Here is a 26,724-nt window from a genome sequence, read left to right as displayed (position 1 = left end):
GCCCTGGCCATCACCTCAGACCTCGTCAAAGAGCAGAAGTAGCAGAGGAGGATGCCCTGTTCTCGGGGGGCATATGGTTTCCCTGAAACACACAAGAGTCAGAGAGCAGAGCACAGCGTCGAGGAAGTGGGAGGGGTGGCCCATCAAGCCTCAGGGAGCGGAGGAGGCGGGGCGGAAGTGGGCAGAGAAGCAGGAGCGGAACTAAGTACCAGCTCCCCTGATATTACAGAAACCTCTCTGGGAGAGTCCCATATCCTCAAAAAACCAGCCTTAAAATTAAGTTCAGACTTTTGCATCTGCACTTTGGAATTGCTCCCAAGAACCGGAAAGAGCTGCCCTGCCCGCCCTCCACAGTTAACACGCTCAGAGTGAATCCTCCCGCCCGGATTCATTTTCTCAACCAAGAAGCTATATAAGCAAATCGCATACCCTGAGTGCAGACCGCTACCTCCCCAGCACCCAGCAGCTGCATCCAGCCTTCCTGGGCGGGCGCTTTGCTGGCCCCACTGGACCCACACCAGGTGCCTGGCGCCCAACCTCGGGTGCAAAGCGGTCTGTCTGCCCCCTTGGCAGAGCCACTCCCAGGCCCCCAGGACAAGCAGGTGGAGGACAGGAAGATACACCCAGAGGGGCACCCAGCACACTGCCTCAGGAACCTCGCCCCACTCACCATCAAGGCAAGCTTCAGGAAGACACCATGTGTCACCTGTTTGACCAGCCTCAATAGAGATGCATGTCCTTAGGAGCCTGGGGTCTCGCTGCCATCTCTATTGAGGACCCCGTCGCTTCCTTCTGAGCCCTGAGTCCCAGCCACGCTCTGCTCTAGGCATCAGGGTGTCCTCAGAGAAGGACAAGACCCGGCATAGGGCTTGGCCCTGCCAGAACGTGGAACCCACACACTTCCGGTGAAGATCTCCCCTTGGTAATATCTCACACACCGCTCAGAAAGGAGGGGACTGCTTCCCCCAGCTGGACACCCCTCTATAAAAAAGTGTCAGATGGGGGACTTCCCCGGTGGTCCAGGGGTTTCAGGATCTGCCTGGCAGATGGGGGACTTCCCCGGTGGTCCAGGGGACTCAGGTTCCATTCCTGATCCAGGGAGATCCCACAGGCTGAGGGGCAACTAAGCCCACGCGGCCCAACTCCTGAGCTCGGGCACCACAGCTAGAGTCCGTGTGACCCAAAGAAAGACCCCACGTGCCGCAACGAAGCCCTCGCGTGCCACAACTCAGACCCGATGCAGCCAAAATGAATGAATAGTTTTTAAAACTCTTTCAAATTAAAAAAAGAAGTGTCCGATGGAAACCCAGTCACGGTCAGGAGGCGGCATGGATGCTCACTCTTACCAGCAGCCCTTCTCGTCACTGAACGCACGTGCGTCCTGAAGCCCAAGATAAGCAGAGCGACACAGGACCAAAAAAGTGTTTTTCATACAGTAGGTTTTCTTATTTTCCTAAGCATGCGACTTCAGCCAAACACACCGCTCTCTGGAGCCTCCTGGACTTGTTCAAATGGTGGCTCGGCCACTAACTAGAAACAGAACCTCCTGCAAGCTCTTACCCATCCCTGTGCCTCAGTTTCTCCAAGTGTAAATGGAGATTATCAGGACCGGCCCCTCTGTGAGGGCCAAAGCAGTCAACCCATGTAAACCTCAAACAGTGCCTGGTACGAGGCAAGCACCCCACGAGCGTTAGCTAGGATGATCAAGTGAACCAAAGTTTATTTGACCACCTGAAAATCCAAAACACTCTAACAGACAGACATCCTTGAAGCAAAATGGGTTCTTGTGTGTGTGTGTCTCCTGAGATATTCTAGCTGTAGAACACTGGGTCAAGGATAGGCATGTTTCTAAGGTTTTTCAGTAAACTGTACTCAAGAAGGACATATTTACATAACAGGGCCCCCAATCTCCTTCCAGCAAGTCTTGGAAGCAGGAAGTGCCTATAAATGGGCTGTTCTGTGTTGACTTCTGCTGGGAATCCGGCATCTACCGAATTGCCCTCCGGACCCACAGCCTGGAGATGCCGGCGCAGCGTGGGGGTCTTGCTGTCAAGCCCTCAGCAAACTCAGGTGCACACACCTTTGCCAGCCTGATTTGATTTTCCCCTGGAGGGGAAACCTGGCCACCACACACACCCTAATCCTAGGGACCCCAATCTAATGCCCAAGTCTGAGCCTGGGGCAGTTTGCCAGGGCTTTAAGGACACTTAAAGTGTAAAAAACACACAATGCGTTCCCCATCCTCAGGTGAAAAGGTGACACCATCCAGCAACAGAAGCTGAGCAGCCAGAAATCACAAAGGGATACCTGGGTGCCCAAGGAACGCCCCGGAGTGGGACCCAGACCCACCTAGGTGCCCAGGGCTCACCTGGCCCAACATCGATGGGGTTTGAGCCAGGCACCCTCAGAGCCTTGTACCCTCCATGTGGAAATAATTCTAAGGTATCAATCAAGCTTACAAACTGCTAAAACCAAACTACGTTCCATCCTCTTGGCTCCAGAAAGACACCCCAGGACTAAGGTCAGGTCTAGAAGGTACCCAGCAGAAAGAGCTGCCCCTAGCCTGGCCGCCTTCTCTTTCCACCCACCCCGGGCTCCAGGCTCCACGCCACCCTGCAGGGGCCTCATGCACACACCCGAGGACACCCTAGCAAGTGTGTGTCCACTTCCACTAACACCCTGCAGCCTTGCCACACTGCTGCCCTGGACCCGGGTGGACACACCCACTGCGCAGTCTGTCAGGGGCTCTGGGAAGAGACCAGCGCAGGCTGTATGCGGGCAGGTTACCACGTGTGCAGGAGATTCCAGGATCCTCTGGAGTGTGGTCCGGCAGTGCAGCGGGGCGGGGGGCAGTCAGCAAACAGCAGGGGACACAGCCCTTGGCCCGACCCCTCATTCTGGTGAGAGGCACGGGGCAAGGCCCACCTGGCCATGGTCCGGGGGCAGTGCAACCACTGAGCCCATCAACGCTGTCCCAGGAGGGGACACCCTGCTCTTCCAGGCTGTGGTTTATTCTTGCCCTGTGGTCAGTTCACTGTCAAAAATGTATCTCGGCCAGAACCTCAGAATCAATTCACACCATCATTTCTATTGTTGGTCACATTTCAATCCATCTAATAAATTTTGAACTCGCACAAATGCAAGCTGTAGGGGAGGAAAAAAAAAAGCGAGCCAAACAAATTAAAACTTGCTTGGCCATGAATCAGTTAGGAGATTTATTTTTCATAAAAAAAAAATCAGGGATAGGTGACACAGAATGGACTGAGAAGCCTGGTGGGCTTCAGGCTATCGAATTGCCCTCCGGACCCGCAGCCTGGAGATGCCGGACTAAGAATTGATGCTTTTGAACTGTGGTGTTGGAGAAGACTCTGGAGAGTCCCTTGGACTGCAAGGAGATCCAACCAGTCAAGGGGTCACAGAGTCGGACACGACTGAGCAACTTCACTTTCACTTTCTTTCATCCTGTGGTGTTGGAGAAGACTCTTGAGAGTCCCTTGGACACCAAGGAGATCAAACCAGTCAATCCTAAAGGAAATCAACCCAAAATATTCAATGGAAGGATGGATGCTGAAGCTAAAGCTCCAATAATTTGGCAACCTGATGTAAAGAGCCAACTCACTGAAAAGACCCTGGTGCTGGGAAAGATTGAGGGCAAGAGAAGGGGGCGACAGAGGATGAGATGGTTGGGTGATATCACCAACTCAGTGGACATGAGTTTGAGCAAACTCAGGGGGTTACAGAGTTGGACACAACTTTGCAACTGAAAAACAACAATCCACAGTGAGTGACAGGTACAGGAGATTCATTTTTCCTTTCACTTTTGTGTACATTTGAAAATTTTCACAATTAAAGGTTAAAGGAAAGTTTTGGAGCCATGCAGCCCCCACAAAAGAAAAGCTATGACCAACCTAGACTGCATATTAAAAAGCAGAGACATTACTTTGCTGACAAAGGTCCGTCTAGTCAAAGCTATGGTTTTTCCAGTAGTCATGTATGGATGTGAGAGTTGGACTATAAAGAAAGCTGAGTCCCGAAGAACTGATGTTTTGAACTGTGGTGTTGGAGAAGACTCTGGAGAATCCCTTGGACTGCAAGGAAATCAAACCTGTCAATCCTTAAGGAAATCAATCCTGAATATTCATTGGAAGGACTGATGCTGAAGCTGAAACTCCAATACTTTGGCCACTTGATGCAAAGAACTGACTCCTTGGAAAAGACTCTGATGCTGGGCAAGATTGAGAGCAGGAGGAGAAGAAGAGGAGAGAGGATGAGATGGTTGGATGGCATCACCAATTCGATGGACATGAGTTTGAGTAAGCTCCGGGAGTTGGTGATGGACAGGGAAGCCTGATGTGCTGCAGTCCATGGGGTTGCAAAGAGTCAGATACAACTGAGTGATTGAACAGAGCCCAAAAAAGAGCCTGGCAAGACCTGAAATCACATTCCTCCCAGTGAGTTACGAAAAGGCTGGCAGAAGCACACACTAACCTGGCCTGCAATTTTGTTGATATTGTGAGGAGCAAACCTGCAACCAACCGGGAACGGCCTCTGCAGGAGCCACCATCCACCAGGCCGCTGTGCCCCCACCCTGGGTCACCGGCCAGGAGTCCGGAGCCCCCGCCAGGCTCTATCTGAGCTCCAATCCTCACCCAGGAGGATTCATTCGACTCTCTCAGATGCTCTCAGGCAGGTCAAACTTCAAGTCACGGACCAAATAAATCCAGGCCACGGAGCCTGACAAAGGGGCCAAGGCAACCACTCAGAGCCTTGCTGGGCTCCACGGCTGAGTGTCCAAGTCAAACAAGATCTGACCGGGTGGCCTCTATGCAAACAGCGGCAGCAGGGAGAACCCAGGCCCGTGTTTACACAGAACCTTTCCCCTCAGAAGCTGAAAGCGATTTCAGGACACTCATTAATTAGCTTAATTAAATCTCACGGGGCTCCTGCCCACCCTGCTCCCGGCTGCCTGTTTCACTCGAGTATGGCTGGGGGATGCAGAGAGGCGGGGCTGCACACCTGGCACACACGTGTAAACACATCACAGTCACAGGCCACCCTTCCTGGGGGGCTGTTTGGAGAACACGGGACTTTGGAGCCTTGTCACTGGCTCTACTAATGGACGAAACTCATGAACAACGCACGGTTCCCTTCATCTAGTCCAAAGGAGGATGTCTAAAAGGGACAAAGAAGACAGCAAGCACTTTTTGTCCCAGTATGCAAATGAGAGAACATCTGTATGCTAATTGTGGACCACGGACCCAAGGGAATTGTTACAGGCTCCGGCTTTGTATCGATATTTGAGAGGCCCTTGGAAATGGCACCCCACTCGAGTACTCTTGCCTGGAAAATCTCAGGGACAGAGGAGGCTGGTAGGCTGCAGTCTATAGGGCTGCAAAGAGTCAGACACGACTGAGCGACTTCACTTTCTTTCTTTCTACTGCCGAATCAGGTCATCAAGAAAATGCTATAAAAACCTTTGAAATTGGTGCCAACATGTTAGGCTTTTCTGCCTCTGGAATGCCTGTTCCCGCTGATCCATATTAAAGAAACATTCTCAAATCTTTTAGAAGCTGGAACTTGGAAGTTTTCCTCACCGGCTGGCAGGCCGGGTGGCCACCCAGGTCATGTTGGCATAGAAGGACTAACCCAGAAATCATCAGTTTTTCCTAAACTCAAAACCTAAGTCAAGCCCTGTCTCCGCAATACCTGAAAACATTAGTGGGAAGCCTTTTAAACTTATGACCCCGAGGGCTAGGATGTGCTCTAAAGAGCTATGCTTTCGTCCGGCCCACGTCCCTGTAAAAGTAGCGGTGTGTACCCGCCACAGAGCTGCACAGACTCCAGGGCCACTCAGTAAACACCAAGAAACCACTACCCCGTGGGAATAAACCACTGACTTGAGTCTGCTTGACCTCTCACTCCCTGGGGAGACTCATCAAGGGAAACCAGAGCTGACCTGAAGAGGAAGCCTGAACCTCATGGAATGGCCAAGGTTCCACCACCAGCTATGCAAGCTGCCACAGCTGCACTGCCCCACACAAAAGAAGAGCCTTCATCTTTCCGGCAGGGTGCTGGGGGCGAGGAGAATGAAAGCACTCTTAACCTTATCCAGGAAAGCAAAAAGCTAGACCTTTGGAACACAGACGGGCATTTTAAGTTCAGATCCAGTCTATCCCATTGTGACATACTTAGGATGCTCTAAAAGTCTGAGACAACTTTCCAGTAATAGAGGCTCCTACAATCGTTCTTGGGACCAGCCACATTACCCAATGAATGCCTTTTAAAAATAGTTTCACTTAATGTAAGAAAAGGTCTTCCCTCATGGCTCAGACAGTAAAGAATATGCCTGCAATGCAGGAGATATGGGTCAATCCCTGGGTCGGGAAGATCGCCTGGAGAAGGGAACGGCAACCCACTCCAATATTCTTGCCTGGAGAATTCCAGGGACAGAGGAGCCTGGCGGATTACAGTCCATGCGGTCACAGAGAGTCGGACACGACTGAGTGACTGACACAAAAGACTTCAAAAATTAGGCAGTCAGTCCAAAGTCTACTGAAAAATGAATGCCAGACAAACGTGGACTGCACGTGAGCTGAGGCCGCATCCATTGCCTTCACTACTTCCTCTGTTCTAGAATCCAGAGACTTCTAACCACCAACACAATATACATGATTTCAGCCCAAACCTAATTTCCAAATGGAAAATACGCATTATACTACTTTCATTAATCATTTTAAAATCTTCACTTTTGAAAAAATAAAGCCTTTTTTATCCTAGTGGCTTCAACAGTGTGCTAAGTCACTTCAGTTGTGTCCGACTCTTTGTGACCCTATGAACCACAGCCCACCAGGCTCCTCTTGTCCATGGGATTTTCTAGGCAAAAATACTGGAGTGGGTTGCCACTTCCTTCTCCAGGGGATCTTCCCTACCCAGGTATTGAACCCCAGTCTCTTACATCTCCTGCACTGGCAAGCGGGTTCTTTACCACTGGAGCCATCTGGGAAGCCCAGTGGCTTCAAAGGAACTCTTAAATATACAGGAACTCTCTTAAGATTGCTGTAATCCAACTGACGAATATTTTACTCTCTTTGATGAAGCGGTAGTTTTGTACCATGCAATTAATCTCTCAGCTCTGACAAATGTGGTATGAAGTAGACATTTAAAATGGAATGGAAATTTCTGTGATTTTTTTTTCCTCAGACCTTAGCAAATGACCAAACTTGGACTTTTCAGGCTAGAGTACAAATTGAAATAATCTGATAACAATTTAATCCATGATTTACTGCACAACTTATGGTGCTGACACTACTGGAGACATGGTTTTAGTAACCGAGTGACTGAAAACAAGTCAGATAACCATATGTTAATAAAATGATTAAGGAAGTGGAAACAGAAGAGACGGTCCTTCCAAGACGTAGACTGAAGAATCTAACTGCAGAATGGATGTGTACAATGTGAAAAAAAGACTAGAGTCAATTATAAAGTGTGGTGGGGTAAGTGCACTGGTTATCCACCTAAAGGAGTAGAGACCCTCCTCTGCGCTTGAACTAAAATGGACTGGAATGGGTGAATTTAACTCAGATGACCATTATATCTACTACTGCGGGCAGGAATCCCTCGGAAGAAATGGAGTAGCCATCATGGTCAACAAAAGAGTCCTAAATGCAGTACTTGGATGCAATCTCAAAAATGACAGAATGATCTCTGTTCGTTTCCAAGGCAAACCATTCAATATCACAGTAATCCAAGTCTATGCCCCAACCAGTAACGCTGAAGAAGCTGAACGGTTCTATGAAGACTTACGAGACCTTTTAGAACTAACACCCAAAAAAGATGTCCTTTTCATTATAGTGGACTGGAATGCAAAAGTAGGAAGTCAAGAAACACCTGGAGTAACAGGCAAATTTGGCCTTGGAATACGGAATGAAGCAGGGCAAAGACTAATAGAGTTTTGCCAAGAAAATGCACTGGCCATAACAAACACCCTCTTCCAACAACACAAGACAAGACTATACATGGACATCACCAGATGGTCAACACCAAAATCAGACTGATTATATTCTTTGCAGCCAAAGATGGAGAAGCTCTATATAGTCAGCAAAAACAAGACTGGGAGCTGACTGTGGCTCAGATCATGAAGTCCTTATTGCCAAATTCAGACTTAAATTGAAGAAAGTAGGGAAAATCACTAGACCATCCAGGTATGACCTAAATCAAATCCCTTATGATTATATAGTGGAAGTGAGAAATAGATTTAAGGGCCTAGATCTGATAGATAGAGTGCCTGATGAACTATGGAATGAGGTTCGTGACACTGTACAGGACACAGGGATCAAGACCATCCCCATGGAAAAGAAATGCAGAAAAGCAAAATGGCTGTCTGGGGAGGCCTTACAAATAGCTGTGAAAAGAAGAGAAGTGAAAAGCAAAGGAGAAAAGGAAAAATATAAGCATCTGAATGCAGAGTTCCAAAGAATAGCAAGAAGAGATAAGAAAGCCTTCTTCAGCGATCAATGCAAAGAAATAGAGGAAAACAACAGAATGGGAAAGACTAGAGATCTCTTCAAGAAAATTAGAGATACCAAGGGAACATTTCATGCAAAGATGGGCTCGATAAAGGACAGAAATGGTATGGACCTAACAGAAGCAGAAGATATTAAGAAGAGATGGCGAGAATACACAGAAGAACTGTACAAAAAAGATCTTCATGACCCAGATAATCGCGATGGTGTGATCACTGACCTAGAGCCAGACATCCTGGAATGTGAAGTCCAGTGGGCCTTAGAAAGCATCACTACGAACAAAGCTAGTGGAGTGATGGAATTCCAGTTGAGCTATTTCAAATCCTGAAAGATGATGCTGTGAAAGTGCTGCACTCAATATGCCAGCAAATTGGGAAAACTCAGCAGTGGCCACAGGACTGGAAAAGGTCAGTTTTCATTCCAATCCCAAAGAAAGGCAATGCCAAAGAATGCTCAAAATACCACACAATTGCACTCATCTCACACGCTAGTAAAGTAATGCTCAAAATTCTCCAAGCCAGGCTTCAGCAATATGTGAACCGTGAACTTCCAGATGTTCAAGCTGGTTTTAGAAAAGGCAGAGGAACCAGAGATCAAATTGCCAACATCTGCTGGATCATGGAAAAAGCAAGAGAGTTCCAGAAAAACATCTATTTCTGCTTTATTGACTATGCCAAAGCCTTTGACTGTGTGGATCACAATAAACTGTGGGAAATTCTGAAAGAGATGGGAATACCAGACCATCTGACCTGCCCCTTGAGAAACCTATATGCAGGTCAGGAAGCAACAGTTAGACCTGGACATGGAACAACAGACTGGTTCCAAATAGGAAAAGGAGTACATCAAGGCTGTATATTGTCACCATGCTTATTTAATTTATATGCAGAGTACATCATGAGAAACGCTGGACTGGAAGAAACACAAGCTGGAATCAAGATTGCTGGGAGAAATATCAATCACCTCAGATATGCAGATGACACCACCCTTATGGCAGAAGGTGAAGAGGAACTAAAAAGCCTCTTGATGAAAGTGAAAGTGGAGAGTGAAAAAGTTGGCTTAAAGCTCAACATTCAGAAAACGAAGATCATGGCATCCGGTCCCACCACTTCATGGGAAATAGATGGGGAAACAGTGGAAACAGTGTCAGACTTTATTTTGGGGGGCTCCAAAATCACTGCAGATGGTGACTGCAGCCATGAAATTAAAAGACCCTTACTCCTTGGAAGGAAAGTTATGACCAACCTAGATAGCATATTCAAAAGCAAAGACATTACTTTGCCAACAAAGGTCCGTCTAGTCAAGGCTATGGTTTTTCCTGTGGTCATGTATGGATGTGAGAGTTGGACTGTGAAGAAGGCTGAGCACCGAAGAATTGATGCTTTTGAACTGTGGTGTTGGAGAAGACTCTTGAGAGTCCCTTGGACTGCAAGGAGATCCAACCAGTCCATTCTGAAGGAGATCAGCCCTGGGATTTCTTTGGAGGGAATGATGCTAAAGCTGAAACTCCAGTACTTCGGCCACCTCATGTGAAGAGTTGACTCATTGGAAAAGACTCTGATGCTGGGAGGGATTGGGGGCAGGAGGAGAAGGGGACGCCAGAGGATGAGATGGCTGGATCGCATCACTGACTCAATGGACGTTGAGTCTGAGTGAACTCCAGGAGTTGGTGATGGACAGGGAGGCCTGGCGTGCTGCGATTCATGGGGTCGCAAAGAGTCAGACACGACTGAGCGACTGAACTGAACTGAACTGAACAAACAAGGGAGACGGTGCAGCTGGACACCAGTTGTAAGCCTGTTCTCCAGTGTTCAGGTTGAAGTTCCAACAATTGTACCTGGTTTTGCTCACTTTGGTATTACCTGGCCTTCCCTGTGAATGGGAAGGGCCCCAAACAAGGGGCCCAATGGCTGGTGATTCCAAGAAGCCACACTCTGTACACCAATACAGAAACAGCCACCGGATGTCAGGCAGTGCTGTCTGTCACCCTGGCCAAGCAAGTTTCTTATCCTCTCCAGGCCTCAGTTTACTCCTCTGTAATATGGACAATATAATAGCCCTTTTGCAGAACTATGAAAATTAAATGAGATAGTCTCTAAAGCCCTTGACACAATGTCAGTGTCAAGACTTGCCGGTCTTGATAGAGTTGAAATACACAGACTTGGCAACTGATGCTGCTGCTAAGTCGCTTCAGTCGTGTCTGACTCTGTGTGACCCCATAGATGGCAGCCCACCAGGCTCCCCCGTCCCTGGGATTCTCCAGGCAAGAACACTGGAGTGGGTTGCCATTTCCTTCTCCAGTGCATGAAAGTGGAAAGTGAAAGGGGAGTCGCAACTATCTAAGGTCAAATCCAGGCTTCCCCGGTGGCTCAGTGGTAAAGAATCTGCCTGCAATGCACAAGACAAGGATACGATTCCTGGGTTAGAAAGATTCCCCTGGAGAAGTAAATGGCAACCCACTCTATTACTCTTGCCTGGGAAATTCCATGGACAGAGGAGCCTGGTGGGCTATAGTCCAAAGGGTCACAAGGAGTCTGACACAACTGAGTAAACCCAACAACAAAGTCAAATACAGCCACTACAGGGTCATCCGGTCGTTTATTTGCCTCCAAGTTCTATACTTCGCGGGACTGACGCTTCTCAACTAAGCAGTTAGTTGAGGCCAAGGTGCCATCAGCTGTTTATCTGGCGTCTGGGTTAACGGTGTTTTGTCCTCATCCCCTCCAGGGGCAAAGGAGGCCATCGCAGAGCAGTGGGCATTCCCTGTTTCATCAACAGGTGCCAAAGAGAAACGGCGCCAAGAGCTTGGTCAGGCCGGCTCCTATGTCAACCCTCCCGGATGGTCACGAATGTGGAACGCGTCCCGAGGGAGCGCGGGGCAGAAGAAGCCAGAGGCGGCTCTCCATGAGTGACCCGCCCGCCTGCAGGCGCGCAGATGGCAGACCCCGAGGGGGGACCGCGGGCCGCCTGGGTCTGGGGGCGCAGCCGCACGTGCTCTCGGGCGTGCCGGCGCCACTTCATTCAAACAGGCCCCTACCGGCCACCCCGCGCGTGCGACCCCCACTCCTCGGCCGCCTTCGCGCCCCCGGGACCGCTCAACTCGGGGAAGGGAGGTGCCCCGTATGCCTCGGTCTCAGCACAAGAGGCAGGCGCCCTCCCCTTCGGGCACCTCCCCCCGAAGAGGACGGAGGAAGCGGCCCGAGCCCCCCGCGCCGCTGCGGAGTCGCCTGACCCGGGCAGCACCGCCTGCCACACTCACCGAGCGTGGCCACCGTGCCGGCCTCGAAGAGCAGGCAGTCCCTGCGGCCGCGCGCCTCCAGCAGGACGCTGCTTTCCCCCGAGGCCTCCAGCCGCCGGAGCAACCGCAGCGCCTTGCTCAAAGCCATGGGCGCGCGGCCCGGCGCAGCTCCCCGAGCGCCCGCAACTTCCAGGAGTTTCACTTTGCGTCCCCGCCGCGGGCCGGGTGCAGGCTCCTCCCAGCCGGTTCCGCGGCCTCCGCCCGGCCCGCCTCCGCCGCGCCCGCGCGCGCCGCCCCGGGCAGGTGAGGGCGCGCGGCCGCCTCCCCGCCGCCCCGCCGGCTCTGCAGAGGCGCCGCGCTCCCCCCAGCGGCCGGGGCGCGGCTGGGTGGGTGGGTGGGGGGCGAGCTCCGGGCAAGATCGGGGGCTGATGGGGGCCAGGAGCGGAGGGGAAGTGCTCCCCCGGTGGGCGGCAGCCGGGGAGGAAGATTCCACACATTCCTGGACGCGGAGGAGGCTGCCGTCGGCGGGGCGCCCTGAAGCTCCTGCAACGTTACGGGACGCCCCGCGGCCTTATATGGACCCGCCGGGGCCTGGCGGCGCCACTAGGCTAGAAACTGCCAGGCCCCGGCCCTCCGCAGCACTCCGGAGTCCTCCCCAGTCCCGTCCAGGGCGCTGCGCCTCCCTCTCTGGTCTGCTTCTGCGACCCTGGGCGAGTCGCCTGTCCTCTGTGACTCAGTGGCCCTAAAGGGTAAAGCGGGATTAGAAAGTGTACTTGCTTCATAACGTTGCAGGGGAGGATGGAGTTAATTCGTACAAAGGGCTTGGTGCACGCCTGAGGAGCGGAAAGTGCTCCATCCATGGTGCCTTTTACTAGCTTTCTGTTCAGAGGGTCCTGCGGCCCACTGTCCGCACCAGGCAGAATTTGGGTAGCGGGGAGTCAAAGGTGGGTTGTCTCTGAGACACTGAGCCCCTGATCTCTGGACCTGACGCTTACCGTGGGACCTTGACTTCTCTGAACCTGCTTTTCTCTCTTATCAGATGGTGAGGGTACCTGCCCCAGAGGCTTGCAGGATGGGCGTGGAGTCATCGTTCAGAGGAGCTGAACACTCTGGGAGTGGCAAGCAGGGCAAACTGTGAGGTGCTGATGGTTGCAGGAGTGAGAGTGAAGGGCCTTTTCCCTCCGCCTTGCAACCCCTCCTCCCACTCTGCTGAGTGTACCGCCCTTGACTTCATGGGGGACACTTCACTCAGCCAGTATATACTCAGGCTGTGGACACCAGCATGTATCCGTGCATCCCCCATTAGGACATGTGGCCCATCTAGGATGACTGGCAGCTAAGGAACAGGAAGTATGCCCCTCTGGGCACTGGGTTTTAGCCCGGGTGTTGGGACTGGTCTTGCAGGGGAGAGGAGAGGGCAGGAGAGAGGGCTTACCTGGAGTCACCCTTTGGGTGGGTCTGGGGGTTTCATTTCCTTTTCCTACAGTGAGTGTCTACACGCCGGCTCCAGACCTCATCCAGGTGTTCTCATTAGACGCCGAGTCCAGGTGATTCCCCTCTCACCCCTATCCTGCTCACACAGAGAAAGAAGACTGTGGGCAGGTAGTTTATGAATCGGGCATGTTCCAGAAGAAGTAAAGTGCCGGTGCCAAGGAGGATGGCCGCGCCTTGCAGACATTGAGGAGCGAGCAGCAGTGACTGACCAGGTAGTCCGTCCTCTGTGGACCCTCCCAGGTGTGATTCGGAGAACGAAGGAAATGCTAACAACAGCAGAGATTCAAGTCGCTCCTGAGCATTCTGCCCTCTTGTTCACATACCCCAGTATGATGTGATCAAAGTCCCAGAAAGGATGCTCCTAAGTTATCCAAACATTTGTAAAATGCAGACATTGTTTCTGCCTGAGAACAGCGAGCCCATTGAATGAGGCAGAGTAGCCTCTGGCCCACTTTTCCTCTCCTTTTAAACTCTAAGTTCTCTTCTTCCAGGAAGCCTTCCTGTGATGTGGAGGTTCCAGATAACCCCTCACACTCACAGATGTCCACTTTGGCTCTCACCTGCTCACATGTTGCTTGAGAAGTGTTTGTAGAGTCCTTTTTTCTTAGTCTTGTTTCACAAATTAGGTTGTAAGGTCTGCAGAAGGGGATCAAGTCTTTTAAACTTTTCTCTCTCCTCTTTCCTGCCTTTCCATGAGTCACAGCTCTGCCCAGTGACGTGCTGAACACATTTTAGAAACTTTCCTATAGTCCAGACCAGCACTTTAGCTTTACAGCTTAGACACTGTCAGACACAATGAACTGTAAGATGAACTCCTATTTCATGTACCACTGAGAAGGGAAAAAATGCTGCCAATTAAACTACGTAATGAAATCATTAGCAATGCCCTGATTTCAGCAGTTATAATGTGCGTCTTAGATGCCAATAATGGCTGTTCCCCTACCTCTGAGAATTGGCTGAATGAGCCAAGTGCCTGCTGTGTTTTCAGGTCGCTGCCCCCTGGTTTGGAGTGGGATGGGTCCACGGGGACAGCAAAAGAAGACTTGCCCTTTCATCCATGCTTCCTGAGAGTCACCTAGGCACTGGCCCGTTTAGCAGATGGAGAAAGTAAGAGATCCTAACACATTCAAGGAAAGGTCAGCTCTGACACCTGAACCATGAGTGCAGCCTGAGAAGACCAGTGGACCCGTCTGGGGAATGTTGGGGCACATCCCACTCCTGAGATGCAGAGTTCTCGGGGAAGAATTAAGGAAGAAACGGGGGCAATAAGCATAGTTTGCTAACTTTGGAAGCCTGACTGGGAAAAACACAAAGTAAAGAGGACAGTGGGCAGAGGGGACAAGAGAGGACGAGAGACCTTTCTAAGACAGGCCAGGCCTGCTCAGGTGATGTTTTCATCGGATCATCTTGGCTTCTGAGTTGCAACTTGAGGGAGCAGTGGGACCAGAGAGGAAGCAGCTGTGACATCCCAGGGGTGCAAGTGTGCATGGGCTCTGGGAGTGAGAGGAGAGAAACAGTTGGGTTTGGGGTAGTTCTTTGAATTCTGTGAGCCCACAGGGTTTGCTGCTAGAGTGGACGTGGAATAATAGGAGGAGGCAGGAGTTTGGAGATACCATGATATTTTTGGCCAGATCACTGGAAAGATGGAGTTGTCATCAGGTGAGATAAAGATGAGATGGTTGGATGGCATCACTGACTTGATAGACATGAGTTTGAGCAAGCTTCAGGAGCTGGTGATGGACAGGGAGGCCTGGCTTGCTGCAGTCCATGGGGTCGCAAAGAGTCAGACACGACTGAACGACTGAACTGAACTGAGCTGAGATAAAGATGGCCATTGGAGGAGCAGGTGGCTGAACAGGCAGGCAGATTGGGGCATGTTAATTCGGACATGACTTAGCAAACAGCAACAAAATTTTGAGATGCCTGTTAAAAATCCAGGTGAAGGTGTCGAGTGGGCAGTTGGTTATATAAGTTGGAGTCCAGGGGGAGGTCCAGGCAAAGGAGTAAATATAAAAATGTGAGCATTCCCATGAGGTAGGGGACCACCAGCCATTACCCGTCCTAGGATCCAAAGGAAGGAATCATCCCAAGGAGCAGACGGCAGTCAAGGATGGCAAAGGCCACTCTGGGTCCAGGACAGGACTGGTCCTTTGACTTTTGTCACAGTCGAAAGACTGCCCATTAGGAGAGCAGTTTGGGGACATGGGAGGGGGTACAGGGAGCTCTTTTTTACAGCCCATTTCTTCTTGCATGACCCTCTGTGTAGCCAGGCGTCTAGGTGTCGACTCCAGGTGATTGAAAGCATGCAACACACTTGGAGACCGTCATTCTGAACCCCCTCAGTTTCTCCTGGCGAAACGCTCCATTGTTCTAATTACTCTGGGTCTGTCTTCCAGCTTCCTTGCCTGGAAACGTGTGGTGTGCATGCTGGACTGTCTAATAAGGTTCTGACTCACGTGGCACACGATTAAGGCGATGATCCACAGTCATTGCTGGGTTTGTTTCAATTTCATGTACCTTTTTACTCTCTTTAAAAGGGTTTCATTAAACATACAACAAATTATGACTTAACTTTCATACCTTAATAAAAGTTTCCATCTAAATGCATTCACAGATTAGAAGATATTCTTTTGTCTAGAACACGGGCCCTTTTAGGGAGTTGAGAAGAATGTGACCACTGTAATATACTGGCCAAACGACCCAGCCCAGATGAGCTTTATCGAGTCTCTGTGTGTACTGACTGGCTGGCTTTAAAAGATTTCTAGCCCTAACTTTTAGATAAAACTTGAAAGTTTTTCAAAGTACTTTTCCTATGCCATATTTAATTAGCCATTAACACTGTGGATATTTAAAGCTAAAACGTATTATTCTCAAGTCATTAATTAACTGATTCATTCATTTACCCAGACTGCAATCTCCCATAAACTTGTTTAGTCACCAAAGAAATTGCATAACCTTGCAGACTGGTGTCATTTTTCTAAACAACAATTATTTAATATCATTGGATATTGTTAGTCTTCACATTTCCATGTGTTATGTCATCAGTCACTTTCCATAGTTTGTGTGAACTGCGCAAGTAATATTGACACAATCTGACTGATGCATCTCTAAACCCCCTTTAGTTTTTTTTATTTTTATTTTTTGCGGTGGCCTCTCTCGTTGTGGAGCACGGGCTCCAGGGCTCTCGTGCATGAGTAGTTGTGGTACGTGGGCTCAGCAGTTGTGGTACACGGGCTTAGTTGCTCTTTGGCACATGGGATATTCCCAGACCAGGGATTGAACCTGTTCCCCTGCACTGGCAGGGGAATTCTTAACCACTGGATCACCAGGGAGGTCCTCTTAACCCTCTTCAGATACACAACTTTCCCTTCCATTTCTTTTTTCCCTTGCAATTTACTTGTTGAAAAAACTAGCTCGCATGCCCAGCAGCCCTCACAGACTGCCTTTTGCTGAGTGTTCCCGTGGTATCGTTTAGAGTGTCCCCTTGCTTTGTGCTAACTGCTAAGTCGCTTCAGTCGTGTCCGACTCTGTGCGACCCCACAGACGGCAGCCCACCAGGCTCCACCGTCGCTGGGATTCTCCAGGCAAGAACACTGGCGTGGGTTGCCATTTCCTTCTCCAATGCATGAAAGTGAAAAGTGAAAGGGAAGTCGCTCAATCGTGACCAACTCTTAGCGACCCCATGGACTGCAGCCCACCAGGCTCCTCCATCCATGGGACTTTCCAGGCAAGAGTACTGGAGCGGAGTGGATGACCTGTAATGTAGCTCAGTAGTTGGACATAGAAGCTCTAGCAGATTCTATTTCCTGGTTAGATATGTTCTTCCCATCAGGAAGCACAGGTCTGATTGCTTCTCTTTGTGATGTAGCAGCCACTGAGCTTCAATGCTGTTATTCTTGCAAACCAGTTATGCTCTATTATATTGCTTTATTGATCTGTAGCCTTTTTTGTTTAGTCGCTAAGTCCTGCCCAATACTTCTGTGACCCCGTGGGCTGTACCTCACCAGGCTCCTCTGTCCATGGAATTTCCCAGGCAAGAATATGGGAGCAGGTTGCCATTTCCTTCTCCAGGGGATCTTCCCAACCCAGGGATGGAACCTGTGTCTCCTACATTGGCAGGCAGTTCTTTACCACTGAGTTACCTCGGAAGCCCCCATTAGTAGCAAAAATTCTACTTAAAAAACAGAAAATTCCCATCTACTATTTTTTACCTGATGGCAACACAAACAAAAGAGGTAGAACATGATTCTTTTCCTTTATTTACTAGAGTTCAAAATAATGAGTTACTTTGAACTCAGTGAATTGGTCTATTAACATCCTCCAATAGTGACCAACTAGTTATATTTTTTTCACTTTCATTATGAACTCCTATTTGAGTTTAAACAGACTTGATGTGTTCCAGTCCCTTGCAATCTTATTGATGCTCAAAATGTTCCCTCTTTGGCCACTGGAAGCATCTTTAAGTTGGCTCTGGGCTCCTCTTGCAGAGAAGGCAATGGCACCCCACTCCAGTACTCTTGCCTGGAAAATCCCATGGACAGAGGAGCCTGGTGGGTTGCAGTCCACGGGGTCACGACTAAGCGACTTCACTTTCACTTTTCACTTTCATGCACTGGAGAAGGAAATGGCAACCCACTCCAGTGTTCTTGCCTGGAGAATCCCAGGGACAGCGGAGCCTGGTGGGCTGCCGTCTACGGGGTCGCACAGAGTCGGACACGACTGAAGCAACTTAGCAGCAGCAGCAGCAGCAGCAGCAGCAGGGCTCCTCTTGACAGGACCCCAAAAGTCCTTGATTGTTTCCTTGCCTTCTAGAATGAAATACCAAGCTCATCTTGTACATTTTCTGCTCTTAAGAGTGGGAATTAATCATTTCTTTAAAAAGCCCCGATTCTCTTTGGTCGAAAACAGTATTTGAAGACCATATTTGGTCATTTAGAAATTTTACCCTCATGGTCTCAGACCCTGTCTGCATATTAATCCAGGCCCATTTTACCCAGTTAAGCTCATTTTCTCTAAGACAATTATTTGAAGCTGCTCTTCCCTCCCACCCCATCTCCTCCACCCCCTACTCTCAGCAATTCACTGGCCTCACGCTTCCCTGAGAAAGTGGAGACCTCATTTTCCATCCCTGAAGCTCCCACATCGTCTTCTTTTCCTGCAATGACAGGGAGGAAAACTTGACCATGAAGGTTCTCCAGCGCTTTTGTGTAAGCTCTGTGGTCTAGAAAAAGACACGAACTTCAAACAGCTGCAAGAACAGCTTCCAACAAACAGCTGTCCTGGGGAGAGACTCGAGCTTCTGCATCGAGCTTCTGCAGTCCTGCTCCCTGCCACGTGCTCAGACCCTGTCCCCCTTCCTTCCCAAGGACTCTGTCCCTTCCCTTAGCCCCACCGTCTGGGTCACCGAACCCCCTCTCTCCTGGATCATGCCCTGCAGGGTCCAGATGTGCTCCAGGATCTCCCACTATAAGGGGGAGACCCTTCGCCCACCCGGCTCCCCACAGCGCTTCTCGGAGATCATAAACTTGAAATGAAGCCAGTCTGTGGGACTCAGGGGTGTCGGAGGCAAGCTGGAGCTGTCCACCCAGGGCTGTTAATTCCGCATCACACTTGCCTGGTAAGCCTCACCTGGGCCCATCTCTCCTCCCGACCACTGCATCCGCCCTTCTCTGGACTGGCAGTAACTGGCCTGTTTCCGCACCTCGCCCCACAGCATGGTGGGCAAAGCATGGCACCCCCTTGTTACTCGGGCATGGTCCCCTTTCTGCCCCTGCTGTCCTTCTACCTGCCGCCCAAGGTCCAGGCTTGCTGCCCTCCCTGGGTCCCCGACAAGCCAGGTCCCAACTCAGGGTGCCAGTGTGAACTGTCATCCACTGGCTGCATCCTTCTCAGCTTGCTTCCCTCCCACACGAGACGCCCTCAGAGGGAGCCCATCACACTATTTCCTACCCTTCTACCTATCCTGTTGTTACCCTCAGTGGCAGGGATTCATCTGACTCCACACATCTGTGCTTTACTCGGTCACCTTCACTCAGACAGAACCAAGCAAACTTTAAATGCACAAACTCGGCTGGGTTTGAATCCTAGGGCCACACTTTCCAAGCGGGGCAGCCTCGAGCAACCAGCCGAACTTGGCTGCCGCTGATTCTGAATCTTTTGTATGTGAGAATTAAGGATGCTGTGAGCATTAAGATAGGCGGCGCTGTAGTAAAGAATCCACCTGCAGGAGGTGCAGGAGACGCGGGTTCAATCCCTGGGTCGGGAAGATCCCCTGGAGAAAGAAGGAAATGGCAACCCACTCCAGTGTTCTTGCCTGGGAAATCCCATGAACAGAGGAACCTGGTGGGCTAGAGTCCATGGGTCACAAAGAGTCAGACATGGCTGAGCATGCGCGTGCGTGCGCGCGCGCGCACACACACACACACACACACACAGGATGTGGACCAGCGCCTGCCCCACAGTGACACTACGCTGGTGTCAGCCGTCCCTGCTGCCACCCAACTGTACATTTCAGGGCCATGTCTGTACAGTTATCACTGGACACCCAGCATCTGGCATCCTGGAGTCCCTGTTGAGTGAAGGAATGAAGGACACGTGGACACCCATGTGGAACTGGCCTGGAAACCGAGCCTCTCACGTAGACACTGGGCCAATGGCAGCTCAGATGATACAGGTCTTTGGGTTTCATTGCCAGAGGCTAGACCTGGAATACACAAGAGAAGGACTGAGCAGCTGCAGCCGTGGGAGAAGTGGGAGGTCCCTCTGTGTTCTCCATCGCAGGTGGCCCCCGCTGGCTGTCCAACCGTGAGGTCCTTCTAGCTCCCTGGCGTCGCCTTCTTAGACATGGCCGTATGTCTTGGCCACTGTCCACCCCACTGGGGTTGAGAAGCCTTGCAGTGCAGGTGAGGTCTGGGGTCACCCAGCTCAGGTCCCCGGGAAAGCGTGCCTCACTCTGCTGGCCGTGGCCGTGGGGTGGGGGTTGGACATCGTTAATAGGAGGGGTTGCTTGGAGGTTCATTTTATTAGGTTATTATCTTTTGTAAACAGGGAGCATGAGGCACTGATCTGTGCGCGCGTGCACACACACACACATACACACACGACTGGACTTCTGACCTCACGGGGGGATAGCTGAGTCTGGGCTCTCATCAGTTTTCCTCACAATCCAAGAGCGTGACCCCTCGGAGCCTCCCAGACACAGACTGAACCCCGTCAGGCTGCCTGGCAGCTCGGCCACCCCGCAGCCGTGGTGCACCCGGAGCCCAGGTGACTCAGGGTCTCAGGCGGTTTTGTGTGGCCCCTGCCCTCCCCCCGGGTCTCCTTCTGAAAGCCAGCGACCCCTGAGGCCGATGCGTCCGTTCAGAGACGGGCCCGACGGGCCAGAGAGCCAGGGAAGCTGTATTCGCGGCTCTGGCCTAGACGGAGCTCCGCACACAGGTGTGCCCGCTGCCAGTCCAACCTTGGGCTCCGCCCCGCATCATGACGGAAAAACAACCCGAGGCGCACCTGTCACCGGTGGGGGGTGTGGGCGGGGCCCTTCTCAAGCCAAGAACAGCTAGGACCTGCCTGTCCATTGTTCGGTTCAGTTCCACACTCAGGGAGAGCCTTTTCCAGGGGCCGGGTGGCTGTTCAGGGTGGAATCTGGCTGTTCAGTTAACCGAAGAAGCTGACAACAAAGGTCTGCCCCCTCTCCCCACCCCCGGCCCTTCCATAAGAGCTGGGCCAGTAGGTGGGTGAGGTGGGAAGGAGGGGAGGGGTCGGGGAGGAGGGTCAGCTGCCCAGCCCCTCCCCCACAGCATTCCTGCCAAAGAGGAAGAGCAGGCCTCTCAACAGCGCTCCCATTTCAGTATGGGGGTGTCTCTTTCCCTTCTATCCTTAACTCTTCTCCAGAAACACCCTTTTCCTGAGGGGGTTACAAGACCCATCCATGGAGGAAAATGCCACTGTTTAATATTAAGACCTCTGTATCTCGTCACTCCAAGAACGTGGAGAAAAAAGTTACAGAGGGGTGAGTTTTGGTTCCACATCCAGAAGAACTTTTTAGCAATTAGGTGCGTGTTATAGTTTAAAAAAGGGGGGACTGCCTGTGTAGAAGTAAGCTCCCCATCTTTGGCTAGATGCAGGCAGAGACTGACCCCCTCCTGTGGGTGTGTAAGAAAGGAGAAACTTTATGTTTCTGTTTTTCTATGTTTGAAAAGTTTCAAAATATAAATTTTAGGGAATTAAAAATAATATAAATTTTAAATAAATACAAATTTTACAAATAAAATGTACATCTAAAATAAACTGTGCTTTTTCAACTTAAAAATTCTCTCAGTAACAGCATATTATAGCTAATGTATCAGAGGTACTTAGGAATGCTTTGGCTGGAAGTAACAGAAAACTCACGTATAAAAATCTTAAAATAAACAAGAAGTCTCATGGTAGAGCATCTAGAGTTAGGGTAGCAGTTCAGCAATGTCATCAAAGATCAAGATGAGGCCCTTCTTTCTTTTCCTTTATTCTTAACACAGTGGCCTGTTGACTCATGATCACAAAATGGCTGCTTCAGCTCCAGGCATCACACTAATATCCAAGGTAGAAAGAAGAGAGGAATCTAGGTCAGTGGTGTCTAAAAAGCTTCCCCAGAAGCCCCTAACAAATTATGTCACATGACCCCCCCTTAGAGACTTTCCCTCTCTCTTCAGTTGAAATGGACAAGAGAAAAAGGGGTTGGGAATGAATGGGCTTGTGTCTAATACAGCCAGCATCTGATCATCTGGTTATTTTAGCGTAAAGCTTAATGCTGCCTACAGTTATAAATTATTTTAACTGTTCTTGATGTCATGTATCTCCTCCCAAAGAAATCATGGGGAAATGGAGAGGACAGCAATGATTTCTGACTTGCTCATTGAATGCGAAAGCCTCAACAGGACTTACTAAATACCAGGTTCTCCAAATGTCTCATCTGCTGGTTTTTTCTGTTGGCGACACTGCCTTCTGACCCTCTAATTTGGTATTTTATCTATTTGACAGAATTTGTTTTTTCACTGGGGTGCTAACAAACTCAGCAGGCTCACATGGTTTTCCTCCTCTGCTAACAAATACACAGATCACTGGTATTTTCAACTTCGCTCTGGAATTAGGAGGCCACCATGTCGCTGTCCCCAGTGGACATGTTTCCACAGGGAGTATGGAAGAAAACTCATCAGATAAAAAGCTGACAGTCACCAAAACAATATTACAGCATTTTTTGCAGATCAAGCTATGTGACTGTTTCAACCACAAAAGTGAACACGAAATAACTTCTCTGACAAAAGAGGATCTGGGACTTCCCTGTGGTCCAGTACTTAAGACACTGCACTTCCGCTGCAGGGGGCACAGGTTCAATTCCTAGTTGGGGAAGATCCTGCATGTCCAGTGGCACAGCCAGAGGAAAAAAAAAAAAAGGATCTGCCACAGTTTAGTGAGCACAGTAAGAAGAATAAAGGAGCTGTTACCTCAGGTCACCTGGCTCACATCCATCTTATGAGTCTTTACTTCTGTGACTTCCTGGTGAATTGAAATTTTTCTGTGAGGCAACATCTGTCTTTGATTCTCTTCTTTTACACAAGGTTAGCTTTGCATCTTTTCTTAGTGCCCATGGAAATGTCTTAGCAGTTAAGTTTCCCAGTCACGTTTTCCCCTCCAGTTTTACTGAGATGTAACTGACATGTGACATTATATGAGTTTAAAGTTAGAAGAGGTAGTCTGCTTGATTCTCCATGAAGATATGGCTTTTGTACTACAAAAACGTCCCACGGTTTGTGGTTTTGTTGTAGCCACACATTCTGGGAAACAAACTCACTCAGAAGGACAATGCAGATAGCGGAGTGCGGTTTATTACACCGGCAGGCCCAAGGCAGAGTCTCCTCTCAGCCAAGGACCCTGACCAGTTTTTCTGAAAACCTTATATACCCTAAGTGTACATGCCCAAACCCACCTCCCCAAATTCCCTGAAACTAGTCTGAACAAACGAAAAGAAAGATACAATCAAAGTTAACCCATGATTCATATGCCTTAAGCCTAGGTAGTTAACAGCGGACAATTATCAATAGGCCTGTGGTCATACCCCAATAATCATAAAGAATTTATGATTCTATTCGGTTACACAGATAATTAGGGTATTCTTTTAGGCAACAGAGAGTCTAGGTACGAGCCCTGGGGCTCTTCCATCTAGCGGGCCTGGTTTTCCAGTTGGTATGTTGTTTCCATAGATACTGGGCATAGAGCTCAAGGTCCACAGTCCGGCCCAAGATGGAGTCCTGCTCTCGAGATGGAGCCTGTTCTCTCTGTTTCCTCCTTCATTCCCCACTCTTGATGCTCTTAACTCATAGTATGAGCATAATTCATAGGGATATATTGCACCCTGACTCTCTGACCTCCAGTTTGGGAGAACGACACCAACCTTTGGGTTACAAAGTTCATAATACATTGTAAAATAAAGGGTCCACAAAGCAGAACTATCAAGGCAACTGTAACAATGGTAAATATAGTTTTCCACCAATCACCCTTCACCCAAGATAGGACTGAAGTCCAACAAGGAAGATTATCATCAGACATAACTTTTACCTGACCTTTCATGTCATCTAGGGTGGCTGATATATAGCCAGATAAATCAGGAATATATACACAACATTCAACTTTAATTATAGCACAGATCCCTCTTTGTACTGAAACTATGGTTAGTCTCAAGATGATACCAGCAAGTCCTTGTAGCAGCAGTTGAGCTTCATCTCTTTTTCTTCTTTAAGATGATCTTGGTTTCATGGGGATCAGTGGGGTTCTTTTGTGTAGTCCACTTGGCGTCCTCCGGGTCTCGTGGTATGCCCTCTTCACCCTCATGTGGTGGATCCAGGGAGTGACGCCTGCAACTTTAACTGCAGCAGGGCTGGTTAGGAGTCGTGTTTCCAGTCCTTGACTACACCTGATCCCTGGGCACAAATTCGTGAATCCGTTCCCCAAGGGGGAATGGCACCCTTTCTTGTACAAACTTAGTTACCTGATTTATTACCTTACCCAGTTGTTCCATCTGCTGTGAAATCTCATCTCCCCTTACGTGAGGCAAATTTGTTGACATCTGTTTTATTATGGGAGGGGGCCTCCCATACACAGTTTTGTACAGAGAAGAGCCATGGGACTGTGGGGTCATCCTGAGTCTGAGCAGAGCTGTCGGAAACAAGTCCACCCAGGAGCAGTCAGTCTCTAAGATCCACTTGGAGAGTCTCTTCAAGTGTCCGGTTGGTTCCTTCCACCATCCCAGAACTCTGGGGCCTGTATGTTGTATGTAATTTCCACTTGATGTTTAAAGTTTTGCTTACTTGTTATACTAAATAAGCTACAAAAGCGGGGCCATTGTCCGATCCAATGCTGGTAGGAAATCCAAATCTGGGAACTATCTCCCTGAGCAGGCACCAGGCTACTTGTGATGCTCTTTCAGTCCGGGTAGGAAAAGCTTGTACCCATCCCGAGAACGTACATTCCATGCCCAGCAGGTAATGGTAGTGTCAGTGAGGTTTCATTTCAGTGAAGCCCACTTCCAGGTGTTCAAAGGGCAGCGTGCCTTTTACCTGAATCCCTGGAGGTTTCTGTCTGTGCCGAGAGGCAGCACTGACCTGTGAGCAGGCGGTGCAGTTCTGAGATTCTGTCCTGCATAAGGAAGAGAAGCAGGGAACCAAGAAATATTTTCAAATTAGCTCTTCCAGTTTATCACGGCCTAGATGGGTCGCTTGGTGTGTTTGGCTTACCAGAGTGGGTGCCAGCTCCTCTGGTACCAATAATTTGCCACTTGGCAATTCCCACCATCCCTTTTCAGTCTTAATGGCCCCTTCTGCTTTGGCTAGTTGGTTTTGGGCTTCAGTGTATTTTGGAGAGTCTAGCGTTAGCTCGGGTAGCTCCGCCAACATGAGAGCTTTAATAGCGGCTTCACTTGTCACCCCCAAGCCCTCGGCTGCTTGCTTAGCGGTCTTATCTGCCAGTCTGTTCCCTGAGTCTGGGGGGTATCCTCTTTTTGATATCCTCAGCAGTGTATGACTGCAACCCTTTCTGGTTCCCAGGCAGCATCTAATAGGGTCTTAATTTCTTCCTTATTTTTAATATCTTTTTCACTAGCTGTCAGAGGCCTCTCCCTTATACAGAGCCCTGTCGTGTGGCAAAAGCATGCCTGGAGTCTGTGTCAGTGTTTGTCTTCTTACCTTTGGACAGCTGGAGGGCCTGGATTAGAGCATGTAGTTCGGCCTGTTGAGCGGACCAGTGTGATGGCAGAGAGCGAGCCTCAGCGACGATTTCTTCCATGACTACTGCATATCCCAACAGTCACTGTCCTTGTTTCGCCAGGCTGGTGCCATTGGTATACAGGACCCAATCTGGGTCTGGGATTGGCTGGTCTCTCAAGTCAGGTCTGCTGGCACGTTTCCTTGCAATCATGTGAGGGCCCACCTTCTCCCACAGGAAGGAGAGTGGCCAGATTCAGGGCCTGACAAGGCTCAGTAGTAACATGGGGGTCTCACATAACAGTCCCTGGTATTGAGTAATCCAGGATGTTGATAGCCATTTATGGGGGTCCCCTCGCAGGACAGTGTTGACCTCATGCGGGACTTTTACAAACAAATCTTGGCCCAAAGTCAGCTTGGTTGCCTCCCGGACCAGTAAGGCAACCGCAGCAACTGCCTGTAAGCGTCACAGCCACCCAGTGGCAACATTGTCCAGCTGGTTAGAAATAAGCCCACAGTCTGTCCCATGTCCCCATAGTCTGGGACAACACTCCCCTAGCCACCTCGTCCTTTTCAGTCAGGTAAAGAGTAAACGGCTTAGCAAGGTCTGGCAGGCCCAAGGTAGATGCTGACGTCATTGTACTGGGTTTGAGTTCAACCAAACCAAACCAGTGGGACTTGTTTTGCAAGCCTGGGGTGGGTTGTCTTCCGCCCAGACCTCAGGGAATTGTTGAGTTAACTCTCTCTCGACTGTTTAGCTTGTCCAATTTCCCTTCCAGAAGATCGTGCAACCTCCATCCATCTTGAGGGGTTACTGAGAGGACAAGTAAATAGGTGGTTGAGCCCACTCGAACAGTGGGTCTTTTGTGGGGGGAAAGGTGACTTGTGCCCCCAATTTAGACAGCAAGTCTCTTCCTAACAAGGGTACTGGGCATTCAGGGATGTATAAAAATTCATGAGTCACTTGCTGTCCCCCCATCTGACATTTTCAGGGTAGGCTAGAGACACAAAGGCTGCATTTATCACCATCTGAGACCCAGGAGCCTCTGGCGGGGTCTATTGGCGTATAAAGTCTATAGGCTTCACCTAGTCTCGCAGAACTCGGAGGGTGATTCGCCTTCCCTTTGAATCACTTTGGAGGGTTTTGTGATACTCATAGCTTTTCGGGCTCCCCTCTTGAGACCTTGTAAAATACCCTCCTGATATCTCTTCAGGTGCCCCCCCTTCCTCTGTGTTACAGTCC

The 26,724-nt window shown here is 49.9% G+C and overlaps 1 protein-coding gene and 1 long non-coding RNA gene across 5 annotated transcripts in view; both read right to left on the bottom strand.

The window, feature by feature from the left end:
- The window catches only part of SYNJ2 (synaptojanin 2), a 110,952-nt gene extending 98,955 nt beyond the window's left edge, over positions 1-11,997 (bottom strand). For 3 of the 4 annotated variants that reach the window (XM_086318559.1, XM_086318560.1, XM_086318563.1), the window contains exon 1: positions 11,779-11,997. In XM_086318559.1, coding sequence (XP_086174685.1) covers positions 11,779-11,905 — 127 coding nt within the window. In that variant the 5' untranslated portion in view covers positions 11,906-11,997. The remainder of the gene's footprint in view (positions 1-11,778) is intronic. The other variant, XM_086318557.1, reaches the window with a different exon arrangement.
- An 11,098-nt stretch (positions 11,998-23,095) lies between these two features.
- On the bottom strand, positions 23,096-26,295 carry LOC147366399 (uncharacterized). The gene is made up of 2 exons (XR_015133367.1): positions 25,464-26,295; positions 23,096-24,918 (listed from the first exon to the last, which is right to left on the bottom strand). It is a non-coding gene; the product is annotated as an uncharacterized LOC147366399 (long non-coding RNA).
- Positions 26,296-26,724: the final 429 nt, after the last annotated feature.

The sequence above is a fragment of the Bos grunniens genome, chromosome 9 (assembly GCF_055505025.1).
Source record: "Bos grunniens cultivar Pamir isolate PY7600 chromosome 9, Bosgru_T2T1.0, whole genome shotgun sequence".
Lineage (NCBI taxonomy): Eukaryota > Metazoa > Chordata > Mammalia > Artiodactyla > Bovidae > Bos > Bos grunniens.
This window is presented reverse-complemented; position numbering and strand designations above follow the sequence as displayed.